Here is a 13,585-nt window from a genome sequence, read left to right as displayed (position 1 = left end):
TATATATATATATATATATAAATCTATCGAGCTAGCTCATGAATTTAACGAGTCGAACTATTTTCAACTCAAGTTTAACTTGTTTATTTAACAAGCTCAATTTCTAGCTCAAATTCAGTTTGTTTGATTCATGAACTAAGTTTATCGAACTAAATAACGAATTGAGTTTCTAACAAATACTTTCATTAGTCATACGTTCCAACTAAAAATCTAGCTTGAACTATGAACTTTTGTGAATTACCTTATTAGTAAACAAGTGATTTAGGAAAAAATATTTTAGTATTACCAAATATATCTATTACACTTGAATAATAGGAAATTAATTCCTATAATTGTTTTAGCCACAAGTGTCGTTTAATCTTTTGTTACTTTGATCTTACATTCTCGGAAAGTCATAGAGAGTAGGATATTCAATGTCTCATGTGGTGTTGAATATGCGTTTTATTTCTCTCCTTTACTCTTAACATTCCTTTTCTTCCCACTGACTTTCCTTATTCAAGTCAATTTTCCTCAAATGGGTAACTGCTGCTCCGACGTCGCCGGAGGCCGTACGGCTATCGGCGGCACCGCCGTCGATCTCCGTAATCCAGGAGACGCTGGCAACGACGCCGTCGATAACTTCCTCAGGTCTCGCGGCTACCACGGCCTCTATTCTCAGATTGAGGTTCTTCTCACTTTCCACGTTCTCCTACTACTTCTTTCACTTCCATTACACTTCAATTAACCGTTCTCTCTCTCTCTCTCTCTATCTATCTATTGCAGTTGTCGTTTTCCGCTTCTGGATTGCGTGATCGCGATGTGCTCTCTAAGGTTTCTTGTTTTAACCATTTCATCAAATCTGAAACTTATTTATTTTCATTTTATATTTGTTTTTTTTTTGTTAATTAATCGATATGGAAAGTTTTAGGTTCCATTTAGTTTAACTTATTATATATTCTATAATAGCTAATTCTGGTTTCACTTTTTGTCTAGTTAACTTATTTTATTTTAATTTATAGTGACCTTGTTGGTCTGAGTGACAAGGAGCTTAGTTATACTTATAAACATGGTCTCGAATTCAGGTCTTGTGAATCGGAAAAAAAAAAGGTTCTGGTAGAGCTTTGCACCTTTAATTGTGGCTTGTTAGCTAGTCTCGGATTAATCAGAGTCCAAAGTGATTTCCGGATACCAAACATCCCAAATTAAAAAAAGAAGTTAATCTCAACTTTATTTTGGCTTAAAGACTATCTCAAACACAAAGATTTGATAATGTTGGTGCCAAATCCATGAAGTTAATAGAGGCAAGAATATGAATAGTGTTTTGTTAAAACCAGCTCTTGGGGACAAGGATAAGAAACTCAAAACATTTCTTTATTGGGAAATGATGCATTGGAGGAACCAAAAGATTTATATACTTAGTTTCCCAATAAAACATATCCTCTTGTTTCTTTATCCTCAGACCTAGGGCTGCTTTAACAAAATCCTACATAATATATTGTTATATCGTTGGTTTATATGGTTTTTGTTCATTCTAAACGTGGAATGTTACACATGCTTTTATTAACTATTATTCTCATCGTATTATTCTCGAATTGCGCTTTGCTGTAGAGTGATCCAATTATGGTTCTTTATGCAAAAGGGAAAAATGGTGTGCTTGAAGAACTTGGACGCACAGAAGTAGTTCTTAATTCACTGAATCCTGCATGGATTACGAAGCATACTATCATATACCATTTCGAGATTGTTCAGGTTTTACTGTAAGTTTAAAAGTTGATATTTGATATTTCTAACAAGGCGGATGAACATTTTGTTTTTTCACTAGTGATTTTTCTGTACAATTTCTTTCATCACAGGTTTCGTGTGTATGATGTTGATACTCAATTTCACAATGTAAATGTAAAGGTACAGTGTTTATGATGGCATGCATGCTTAAATTCTTTTAATAAGATATGGTTGTAATATTTATTTTCATTATCAAACTAGATAATAGTCTACTATGTCCCTTTTTTTAGAATTTTAGATACATGATCAAATCTATGTATGAAATGATTTAAATGTTTATTGCTGAATGAATAATTTCTCTGTCAACATTTTTATGTTCGGAAGGTTTAAAGAAAAATAACATTTTTATATTCAAAACCATTATAAGCCTCAATGTATGTTGATGCATGACAGTCACTGCTCCATATTCTTATCTCAGAGATTCTTACCTATACTTTGTAATTTCTATTTAGTTCAAGGTTTTATTTAGTGAAGAAAATTTATATGCTATATCTGCAGTGCAACGGTGCTACCCTTTCTCTACGTGGCTGCAAATTTTACTATTTTTGCAGGATATGAGGAAAGAATTAAAAGTTTTTGCTTGCTTGATGAACATGGATCATTGGATGATATGTTTTGAGTAATATTATTTAGACATTCAGATTCCTCAGACTCTCCTTGTAGCCTTCATTATTGACTAGATAACAAGTAAACCCCCACTTGAATATTTATGAAGGTGGTTAAGATTCTGCGCAATCTCCTTATGAAGTTTGTGCAATGGTCATTTCCAAGTTCTATCAATCTTCTCATAGTCTTCTTTGTAATTGACTAGATAACAACTAAACCCCCGCCTAAATTTTTAAAAAGTGGTTCAGAATCTGCACATTCTCCTTCTAGAGTTTGTCCAATGGTCATTTACAAGTTCTTTCAATGACAAGATATTAATTTACTCTTTGGACTTTTCATTTTGCTCATTCCTTACATGTAATAATAGTTAAGATTGTAAATACTTGGTTAACTAATGCAGATGCTTAAGCTGGAAGAGCAACAATTTCTAGGTGAGGCGACCTGTGCATTATCTGAGGTAATGTAGAGACTATTCACTTTTTTGTTGGCTGGTATTTGACAACTAAAAGAAACTTCATTATACTCTCAGTCAAGCTGTATCTTTGTTACTCAGCACTATCCGACTCTATTATTGTTTTTCTCAATGCATGGTGCTTGAAAATGCTTAACATTTCAGTCTTTAGAGTTGATAATTTGTTAGATAACGATCGAGCATATTGGAAGCTTTTTAATCCAAGAATATCATACTCCAATTATGCTGCACTATGCATTACTGAAAATAAATTAGCATCACAACAATTATGCCCACTAGAAGTAACAATTTGGCCATTTCAGATAATTACAAAGGTTGATCGATCATTGACATTAGATCTACACGGAGAAAATTCTATGAGACCTCCCAACTCCCAAAACTGTGGGAAGCTCTCGGTGCATGCTGAGGAATGTATTACCTCAAAAACTACAATAGAGATGATATTCAGGTGTTCTGATTTGGAATATAGGGTTCTCTTCTCCAGAAGTGTATGTCTTTATTTTCTATTTTGTTAGGAATTATGAGGAGCACCAATTATTATATAAGATGTGTTTTGTTTGTCTTGAAGGATCCCTTTTTATTGATATCAAAAGTTGTGGAAGGTGGTGCCCATATCCCAATTTGCAAAACAGAAGTTATAAAGAATGATCTCAACCCTGCATGGAAGCCAGTGTTCTTGAATATCCAACAAGTAGGAAGCAAGGTATAAAACTCACTTCAGTTATTTTATGTGTCTATTGAAATTTAAAGAGTAGATTGAAAGATAAAAGAGTGAACCATTTACTAATATAACTTCAAATAATTGTGAAACACTCTCACTAATATAGTAATATTCCTATCTATAGTGAACCATTTACTAATATAACTTCAAATAATTGTGAAACACTCTCACTAGTATAGTAATATTCCAATCTATACTAAAAGTTTAGGTCAGAATGTCAGATATAGTACTACTAGCCCGATAGCATTCCCTAGTGTTAAAGTTCCATCTCAAAACTGTTAATGAGAGGAATAGTCCAACAAATATTTAAACCGCCCCGAATAATTGGGCAGACGATGTGAGACTTACTTCCCAACACTTAGAAAATTATTAATTCTAGTATTCTTACACTCAACTGAAGATCATTAAGCTCTTAGTTTGTTACAAATAAATATACCAAACTCCCCCAATTCATCAAAAGCCACCGTTTGGAAGCTTCAAACTGAAAAACCCAAGGTAAAGTGCCTGAAGCTACGGAGAAGCAGTCGTGATGTTGTACAAGAAGGCAAACCTGGACAAGAAGACCTGAAAAAAATCTTAAAATAGTCTGATTCTGGGGAAAAAACATAAACCAGCAAATACAAATGCAATAACACCTGATCCCAGAAAGAAAGGGTTTGAGCAGGTGTTGAATGGTGGAGTTAGCATGGTCTTCGCAGGCTGCAGAGATTGGCCAGAGAAGGAATTGCATCAGATGGTTGTGGTGGCGCTTTTCGGCCCTAGTGCACATGTCTTTTAGGGTTTGGTCGATTGGAGGGTTGTGAACCTCCTGGTAGGGGACACATGCTTGGTGGCATCTGCGGAAGTCCAGTACCAGGAGGTCCACAACCCATGAGAAAAATATAAGGAGTTAGAACACGTTACTAACATTTCTGAACTTTATCGATGTTATGATGTAAAAACAGGTCTAGTACCCCTATTTATACATATACTTTAGGTCAAGTACAAGTGTAATATAACTAGTACAAGTGCACAACCCTTTAACACTACTAACACAATAATAATCCTAATCTTTAACAATGTCGTTTGGCATGGCCATAACTTGGTATAGCGATCATATTTTTATATGGACATTTGTACTTTTGACTGTCTATAAAGACCCATGTCTTTTTAATCTAAATATTCCTTCAAATGGAAGGTCAGTAGTTCAAGTTGCACTGTTTTCAAACAAGGCATTCTTTTCATTATGCAAGATTATATTTTAAATCTTGTCATAATTTTTTCCTTGCATAGTTGCATCTCAATGCATGTTATGACTAATATAGGTTTTGGTTAGTGTAGACGTACTTGAGATATTGTACTGACAAGTGACAACAGTAAGTTAAAGCATGCTTATATTGATATCATAACAGTGACCCAATGCATGAGGCTCCAACCCCCATGGGATCTGGGAAGGTTGATGTACAATGCCTTGAAAACCAACAAGTCAAATGCTGCAACCTTTCTGTCACATCAAGGATTGCCCTCTTCATTTTTTGTTATTACTATAAATATAAAAAATTACCCATACTTCATTGCACCACTTTATCTTATGGACATGGTGGAAACTATCTCATTTTCATTTATATTACATACAGGAAAGTCCCTTGGTAATAGAGTGCTATAACTTCAATAGCAATGGGAAACATGATTTGATGGGGTAATTAGCTGTTACTTTTGCATCTGTCTTTCAATTTGTCTCAAATCTATTTCTGGGCCTAAATTCATATTTGGGTTGTTTATTCTTTGTGTTATCAGAAAAGTGCAGAAATCTTTGGTGGACTTGGAGAGGGTTCATTCTGGTGGCCAAGGAGAAAATTTATTTTTGTCCACTGCTGTGGGTCATAATTCTCAAAACAAGGTTTTTCTTTTTTGTTGGTGAACAAAGTTTTATTATATTAAGGTGGAATTATTGAATCATCAATTCTTGACATATTTAACTGTAATACAGGTGTTAAAGAGCCGGTTATTTGTGGACAAATTTTCTGAAAGTGTCCAATATACTTTCCTGGATTATTTGGCTGGGGGATTCGAATTGAACTTCATGGTGGCCATTGATTTTACAGGTATCCTACACATCCTCAAACTTATTTTACCTATTTGTTTTCTGGATTGCAATGAATATTATATAGTGTTATGTAGATATACAACAACCAAGTTTTAGTCCAGTAAGTGGGGTCGGCTACATAAATCAAATGCACCATAACTTTCTATCATAAATCTTGTTCATTAAAAAAACATTGATCTCTAAAAACTTGCCTATGTATGTTTGATGCTATACATAGCCGGTCCTAAGCCCGGATAAAAGGTTTAGATTTTGTTAAGCAGTCGACAATCAACGTAAAACTTTTTCGAAACTCTATGATGTGATATAATGTTCTGTAGATATATGTATAAAAAATAACTACTGATGGAGGATGTGATAATTTATGATTACTGTATTATAGTCTGGGAATCTAGTTTTACTTTCATAGTTTTTCCAATGGTTTCAGTCCTTCACAGGATTGGCCTTGCAAAGTCATTCTTTTGACAGTATTAAGCTTATAATTGTTGTTTATTATGGAAGAGATAAAGAGGTTTACAATAATGTTATATGTCTGAAGTGCAACATAAATTCACTATTATTTAGCTAATATGCTCTTTGGTCTCATTATCCAATTTTTCAAGAAGTTTGTCGCTTAGGTTTCCAATTTCAACTGGTGTGCTAGGTAGTGTGGAAAAGTCGGTATGTGTCCAGTCTTCCGTAAGGGAAATTTGTTGATTGCCCAAAAAGTTGACCCTGAGACCCTGTTGGCATGTCTACAGCTAATGAGATCGATATTCCCCCTCTTTATCTTCTCCATTTCCCTTCCCCAAACCCCTCAGCACCTTTTCGTTCGGATTATAAAAGAAGATAAACTTAATAATACTTGTTTTGCACTTCCATCCAACATGCTAGTTATGTAGGGTTAAGTGATGACAAAGATGCAATGTGTTCTTATGGATTAACCTCCTATTGTTTACCAGCTTCAAATGGAAATCCGCGCCTTCCAGATTCTTTGCATTATATTGATCATTCAGGACGGCCAAATGCATACCAGAGGGTGAGAAATGATTCTCGGTTTGAGTTTCACAACTTCATTTGTTACTGACCTAGTTCTATGAATTGCTTTTGTAGGCGATTGTTGAGGTTGGGGAGGTGATACAGTTTTATGATTCAGACAAACGATTTCCTACATGGGGATTTGGAGCACGACCAATTGATGGTCCTGTATCCCATTGTTTCAATTTGAATGGAAGCAGTCATTACTGTGAGGTAGGAATTTTATGTTTGATCTCACTTTATTGAAATAGTTCTTGAATAATGGTAAGATTTGTTATTTGTAGGTGGAAGGGATCCAAGGAATTATGATGGCATACGCAAGTGCCTTACTTAACGTTTCTCTTGCAGGACCAACTCTTTTTGGACCTGTCATAAGCAATGCTGCACTGATTGCCAGCCAATCTGTAGCAGCTGGTGGAAGAAAGTACTTTGTTTTGTTAATAATTACAGTAAGAATTAGAATATGCAGTTTTTGACATCATTACTAATTTATCTAGGAAAGTATGTTGGATATAACTTGGTGCTTCTTTAGTTGTTTGTCTTTATATTTTTCTCTGTAGCATGTCTCAATGCATTCACATTATGCAATGCAAAGCTCAGCACTCTATTTGTCTTTCATATGAAAAAATTTCATCTATCCCAAACCCGGAGAACATTTTAAGATTTTCACATACAACAACCAAACCTTAATCACACCAGCTAGGGTTGGCTACATGGATCGTACGACGTCATAATGTTCTATCATAAATCATGTTCACTGACAAATCATTGATATCTAAATCTTTGTTAATCATTTAACCTATGGTTTTCTCAAGACCTTGTTTTTTCCATTGCTGCTGAAATTTAATATAAATTGTCCTAGGATGGAGTAGTGACAGATCTGCAAGAAACAAGAGATGCTATCGTTAAAGCATCTGACCTACCATTGTCGATCCTTATTGTTGGTGTAGGAGGAGCTGATTTCAAAGAAATGGAGGTATTAAGTCCAACTTGTGTACTCTTTGCAAAGTTATACTCTGCCTCATAATATCTATGAGTTTAGACATAAGAATTTGTTTTATTGTATTTGTCACTTTTAAAAAACCAAGAAAGCAGTACTAGTATTTTTTTCAACAGTGGGAGCCCCATCTATTGATATCTCTACTAAATGAAATGAAACCACATTACTGGAGTGAAAGGGTTAGTTTAATCAAATGTGATTATGAACTAAATTGTGGGTGTTTAATACATTTTTAATTCTTGTGCAAAAAATCTTATAAAATGGAAGGAGTGATTGCTTGGCATATGAGGCACTGAACTGAGTGTGTGTGACTGGGTATACCACCAGAGGGCTTTATGTAGTGTTTTTTGTTGTTCAATTTTGCAGATTTTGGATGGAGACAGGGGAGAGAAGCTAGAAAGTTTAACAGGGCGCGTTGCTTCACGTGATATAGTCCAGTTTGTTCCATTCCGGGACGTTCAAAGTGGGTATCAGTCTGCAAATTATGAATGAAATATCCAACTTATCATTCTAGTCTAACTTATCCAGCATTTATAAATTTGTTCCTATTGCAGGTGGAGAAGTTTCAGTAGTTCAAGCACTTCTAGCAGAATTACCTACTCAATTTTTAACTTACATGCGGAGCAGAAATATCCAACCAAGCCTCTAGTCATGTGAAGAATGTACATATAAAAATGTTCAATTCATTGATCATCGTGTTATTTCCTTGCCCTTTTTCATTCTCAGTATCCTGATACGTTAAATTTGGCTGAAGGGTTGAGAATTCATGGCTTTGCTAAATGCTAATGCCAATAAGGGAACACCAGCCAGCTTTTGGGATCTGTTCCATCAAATTTTATGAGTGGAATTTTCTACTCTTGCTCATTTTTTGTTTTTCTGAGTGGTTGGGTCGTCCTGAAGAACACTATTTTACAATGTGAAATTTTTGTTTTCTCCTAAGCTGAGAAGGCAAAAATTTAGTCTACGGGTATAAATGAACGTTGTGGGATAAAAGTTTGGTTGTTGTTCTATACACGAGTGCTGTAAATCCTATATAATTATTGCAAATTTTTTATGTAACTTATAATGCAAGTTGGTAATTTGTGAATGTTTCTATATTGAAATTTCATGTCATAGCTATATTTACCATTTCAGTACTGTTACAAGGATAGTATTTGGTTAGTTTATTTCCTTGAAAGAACTACCTTTGAGTTTGATGTGTTGCACGTTCTTGTGTAACAGCACATTAAATAGTATAGTACATAGACACTGAATTGAACTAATTAATCCTTTATTATTGGGAAATGGTGATGGATTTCCTTATACTTAGTTTGAAGATAATGGTGATATGTATAAACTAAATGCTTTGGAACTTCCATCATTCATGCAAGCTTTCCCAAGAGCAAAATAATCTGTTATTACTTTGCCTCAGACTTTAATGCATTACTTTGCCTCAGACTTCCATCATTCATGCAAGTTGAGAATGTTTTTTTTCTTCTCTTTTTCATAAAGGGCAAAGGGAGTGAGCCAGTGAAGGAGTGTAGTCAAAGATACTCTAAGCAATGTATGTACAAATACCAACGATGATGCATTCAGTTAAACCGTTAGAAAGAAAAAACAACCCTTGTGGGTCAAATTAGTGGTGACATTACATTTAGCTTGAGATAAATAGATGAATAAAAGTTGTAACTACATTTGAGGTGGTGTAATCCATTAGATCCAAAAAGACCAAAAGATCAATGATTCGATTCATGGGAGCAACATTTGTTATGAAAGTAGCTATGCACCCTAAAAGGACTAGTTCTTTGCCCATAGGTGATGAGATATATTTGGTAGCCCAAAAAAAAAACAGTAATTAATCCAGGAATTTCTACAGTCTAAAGCTTAGGCTTATCTCAACTTGTTGATAAGCTAGCACCATCAGTACAATTTTGCAGGGAAGTGTGTTATGTCATGTTGGCAAGTAAGAACATGTTTTGGAACTTGTAATAAGTGAGTGCGAAAGAGGAAGTAAGAATAGGTACTCACACTTTTGTTAGTTAGATCCCCACATTGTGAAGTGTATAACAATGTTATACTTAACTTTTCAATTATCTCTTGTCTAGTATATCAATTCTGCACTTGAAACTTGCAAGACAAAAGTAAGTTATAGGATATATATACAAAACTAGTTAGTTAGATATTATGTCTTGTGCTAAATTTATGCACAAGTACAAAGTATGATGCCATTGTGCTAAACTGTCAAAAAAAGAAAAGAAAAACTCCAATGGGATAAAATTAGTGGTGGAAGTAAAAGAAGCATCATATAACTCAATTTACTTAAATTACTTGCATAGGCATTGGTCTAGTGCGGTAAGCGGTAAGACTCTGCTAGATCCTTGACCAAAAGGTCAAGTGTTCAATTCCCGGGAACAATACTTCTTAGGAAGGGTAGCCGCAAACCCAAAAGAGATTAATTCCTCAGGGAATATCTTTGGCAGTACAAAAAAATTACATACACACTTTGTCCTGGAGTAGATGATAGTTACATAATTGTTTCGTTTACCTGGCATACCACGTACTGAATTCTCCAGATATAAGAAAGTGAACCATATATACACTCGCACTAGTTAACTACGTGAGAGATAATCTAGCTACTTGATCTAGAAATAACACATGCAGATAGTAGGGACCACATTTTTTATATTAAAAAAGACAAGTTATTAGTTTTATCCTTGGATACACACATTATATCTCTCCTCTATGTTGTTACTATAAGTTGCAGTATCTCACTTGCTTCTCTATCCTTGGATACACACATCATTGCCATGGCTTCACCAAATTTCATCACTTTTTTCCATACCAATACTGCTTTTTTCCATAACATTACTGCACCCGTAAGGTTAGCACTTAATACTTAAAGTTAGTGCACTTAAAGATATATATATATATATGTTTAATTTGGTTACAAAAACATAACATTTGCTCTCTCTTTTTACAATCTGCAGCAAATTAAGGTGCTGTGGTATAAGAATGGATAGTAATAGTAGTAATGAGAAAGGGATGAATAGAACAATTCTTCATGATCTATATGAAAACCACAGACAGAGTCCTTACTATGATAATCTTTGTCGTCCTGTTTCTCATTTGGTTCCATTCATTGCCAAAGGAATCAGAGGTGTAACTAGCAACCCCTCGGTAAAAAATTTCTTCACTCAATATATAATGTTATACTTTTTTTGTACTTATCCCATCACTTTTTGCGCTAATCTCTTTCGAGGTTCGTGACTGCCCTCCTAATCAATGTCGTTCCCGGGAATAGAATATTTAACCTTATGGGTCAAACAGATATTTTTATTGGATTTAATTAACTATAGTACAAAATGCTCTTATATTTCAGATTTTTGAAATAGCTATATCATCATCAAATGCTTACAATGAACAATTGAGGTAATTTCTCATTTGTTTGCAGTAGATTGTTTTTATTCACTTTGTTGCAACAATAGAAAAATGATTCCTCAGCCTTGTACTGTTTTTTGAGCATTAGTTTGTGTGCTGCTGCCCAGTATTTTAAATTACGGTCATAATTATATTCTTGTTAATTATCAATTGTGGTTATGTAGTGCAATTTAAAACACCGAAAATACGGTATGACACGTGGGTTACATTTTGTAACATGTGGAATAGAGTATTGGCATGCCTGATCTTTGTGGCAGTTGTGATGAAATCATTACTCAATTCTTCACTTTCAAGTGTCAGCACCATCTAAACAAATATACATACACAGCCAAAAAAATTGAATGTCAAACATCTCCATTGCTTCCTCTTCATTTTTTATTTATTTCCTCATTTGATGATGGTGAATTTTTTAAACAAAAATTGATTCAATATTTCAACTTATAGCTAAATTATTGAAGGATGACATTTATTTCCTTAAAAAAATGCAGGATCTAGACTAAAACCAAACACCCTTACTTTTCTTACATTACATGTTCCCTGCCTTACCAAACAAGTTACCAATTAGTCAATGAAATTTAAGAACTCTTTTATTCTTGAATATGTGGTATTGGGCATTAACACGAAACTATAATCTCGATGCAATGTTAATGTAAAGATTTATACATAGTTCAGTACATTTATAACAAAAGCGTATAGTTATTTTAAACAAACAACTTCAGGATCTCAATTTGCAGAAATAACAAGTGCAGTTTACTTTGATATTCCTGAACATGCAACTGATGATAACATTACTTTCAAGGTGCAATATATTTATTACTAATTTGGTTTTTTTTATATGATGAATGAGGGAGTTGATAGAGGCTGGGAAAGACATAGAAAATGCTTACTGGGAATTAGTTGTGAAGGATATTAAGGATACATGCAAACTCTTGGAGCCAATTTACAATGAAAAAGATGGAGTAGATGGGTATGTATCTGTTCCAATTTCCCCTAAGCTTGCAAATGATACACAAGGAACAATTCATGCAGCAAAATGGCTTCATAAAAAAGTTGGATTTCCAAATGCTTATATTAAAATTCCTGCAACTCAAGAATCCATTCCTTCTATAAAGGAAGTTATTTCTCAGGGGATAAGTGTAAATGTCACTGTAAGTTATGTGCATAAGTGCATTATCATTTCATGAAATTTGATCCTTGAAATGGCAATATGTAAATGCAATATGCTTATTTTTGTGTGTATTTGAACAGCTTATATTCTGCCTCTCTAGATATGAAGCAGTAATTGATGCTTACTTAGATGGCCTTGAAGCTTCTAGGATCATTGATCTCTCTAAAGTTGCAAGTGCTGCAGCTTTCTACATCAGTAGAGTAGATGTTACAGTTGACAAAAAACTTGACCAAATTGGTACTGCTGAGGCTCTTGATCTCAGAGGAAAGGTTTGAAACATCAACTTTTTTTTACTTCAGGGAATCTATAAGGTCACGGGTTCGAATCCTGAAAACAGTCTCTCCGCTTGCGGGGGTAAGACTGACCCCAATAAGTGGGAGTCTCGTGCACTGGGCCGTCATTTTTTAGTTATAGAAGGGAATCTGACCTGCAACTTGGTTTCCCTTATTCTTTTACTTTTTCCTTGTGAAACTGTTTCCTTATACCATTGCCTGAAAATATTTTGACTTTTATTTAGGCAGCCATTGCTCAAGCAGTCTTAGCTTATCAGCTTTACCAGAAAAAGTTTTGTGGTCCAAGATGGGAGAGTTTGGAGAAGAGAGGTGCCAAGAAGCAAAGGCTAATGTGGGCTTCAACAAATGTGAAAAATCCAGCTAACCCTGACACCTTATATGTTGGTTCACTTATTGGACCTGATACAGTAAGCCATATAAGTTACCTTTATATTACTTTGATTGGCATGCGTATTTGTATATGTTGAGAAGTAACTCTCACATTGCCTACCTCCATGTCTTGGTAATGGTTTAAATACTTGTTAGGCTACTCCTCTTATAACCAATTGGTTTTGATATGAAACCTTAACAAAGCCCATGACTATATAATATAAGATTAATGTTGGTGAGTAAATGCTAAAATGTGATCATTCATTAATTATGTTACTGAAATTGTATTTCTTTGGTGGCTTTAAAGATTTCAACCATACCACACCAAGCTCTTGAAGCATTCTTGGATCATGGTACCCTTTCAAGAACCATTGATGCAAATATATCAGAGGCAGAAGGGATATACAATGCAATTGAGAAGTTGGGAGTTGATTGGAATTCTGTTGGATCACAACTGGAACATGAGGTGTTGGGTTCTTTCACAAAAAGCTTTGATAGTGTGCTTGAATGCATGAAAAATAAGGCTAAGCTCAGTTAAACCATCAACCTATAGACCATTCTAGCTTTACAACTATCCATGTATGCCAGTTTCCAAAATCATGCTTTAACAATGGTAACTAATATTGTTCAATAAAGCTATATGGATTTGTTATCTCATGTTGTTATAAATGGAAGAGA

At 34.5% G+C, this 13,585-nt stretch overlaps 2 protein-coding genes across 2 annotated transcripts; both read left to right on the top strand.

Annotated features, from left to right (window-relative positions):
- On the top strand, window positions 377-8,788 carry LOC109362016 (protein BONZAI 1-like). Its single transcript, XM_019607593.1, has 16 exons — window positions 377-664; window positions 763-810; window positions 1,588-1,736; window positions 1,833-1,881; window positions 2,768-2,824; window positions 3,142-3,327; window positions 3,408-3,542; window positions 5,177-5,238; window positions 5,337-5,439; window positions 5,530-5,644; window positions 6,585-6,661; window positions 6,736-6,873; window positions 6,945-7,109; window positions 7,523-7,636; window positions 8,027-8,123; window positions 8,215-8,788. Exons 1-16 carry the CDS (start codon window positions 515-517, stop codon window positions 8,307-8,309), a joined length of 1,740 nt encoding a protein of 579 aa, XP_019463138.1. The 5' UTR covers window positions 377-514; the 3' UTR covers window positions 8,310-8,788.
- On the top strand, window positions 10,372-13,559 carry LOC109361990 (transaldolase-like). The gene is made up of 7 exons (XM_019607555.1): window positions 10,372-10,520; window positions 10,627-10,816; window positions 11,019-11,068; window positions 11,925-12,225; window positions 12,326-12,514; window positions 12,763-12,945; window positions 13,215-13,559. Exons 1-7 carry the CDS (start codon window positions 10,447-10,449, stop codon window positions 13,443-13,445), a joined length of 1,218 nt encoding a protein of 405 aa, XP_019463100.1. The 5' UTR covers window positions 10,372-10,446; the 3' UTR covers window positions 13,446-13,559.

Source organism: Lupinus angustifolius, chromosome LG01 (genome assembly GCF_001865875.1).
Source record: "Lupinus angustifolius cultivar Tanjil chromosome LG01, LupAngTanjil_v1.0, whole genome shotgun sequence".
NCBI classification, from domain to species: domain Eukaryota; kingdom Viridiplantae; phylum Streptophyta; class Magnoliopsida; order Fabales; family Fabaceae; genus Lupinus; species Lupinus angustifolius.
The sequence above is the reverse complement of the archived record's forward strand: the minus strand, read 5'-3'. Positions and strand labels throughout refer to the sequence as shown.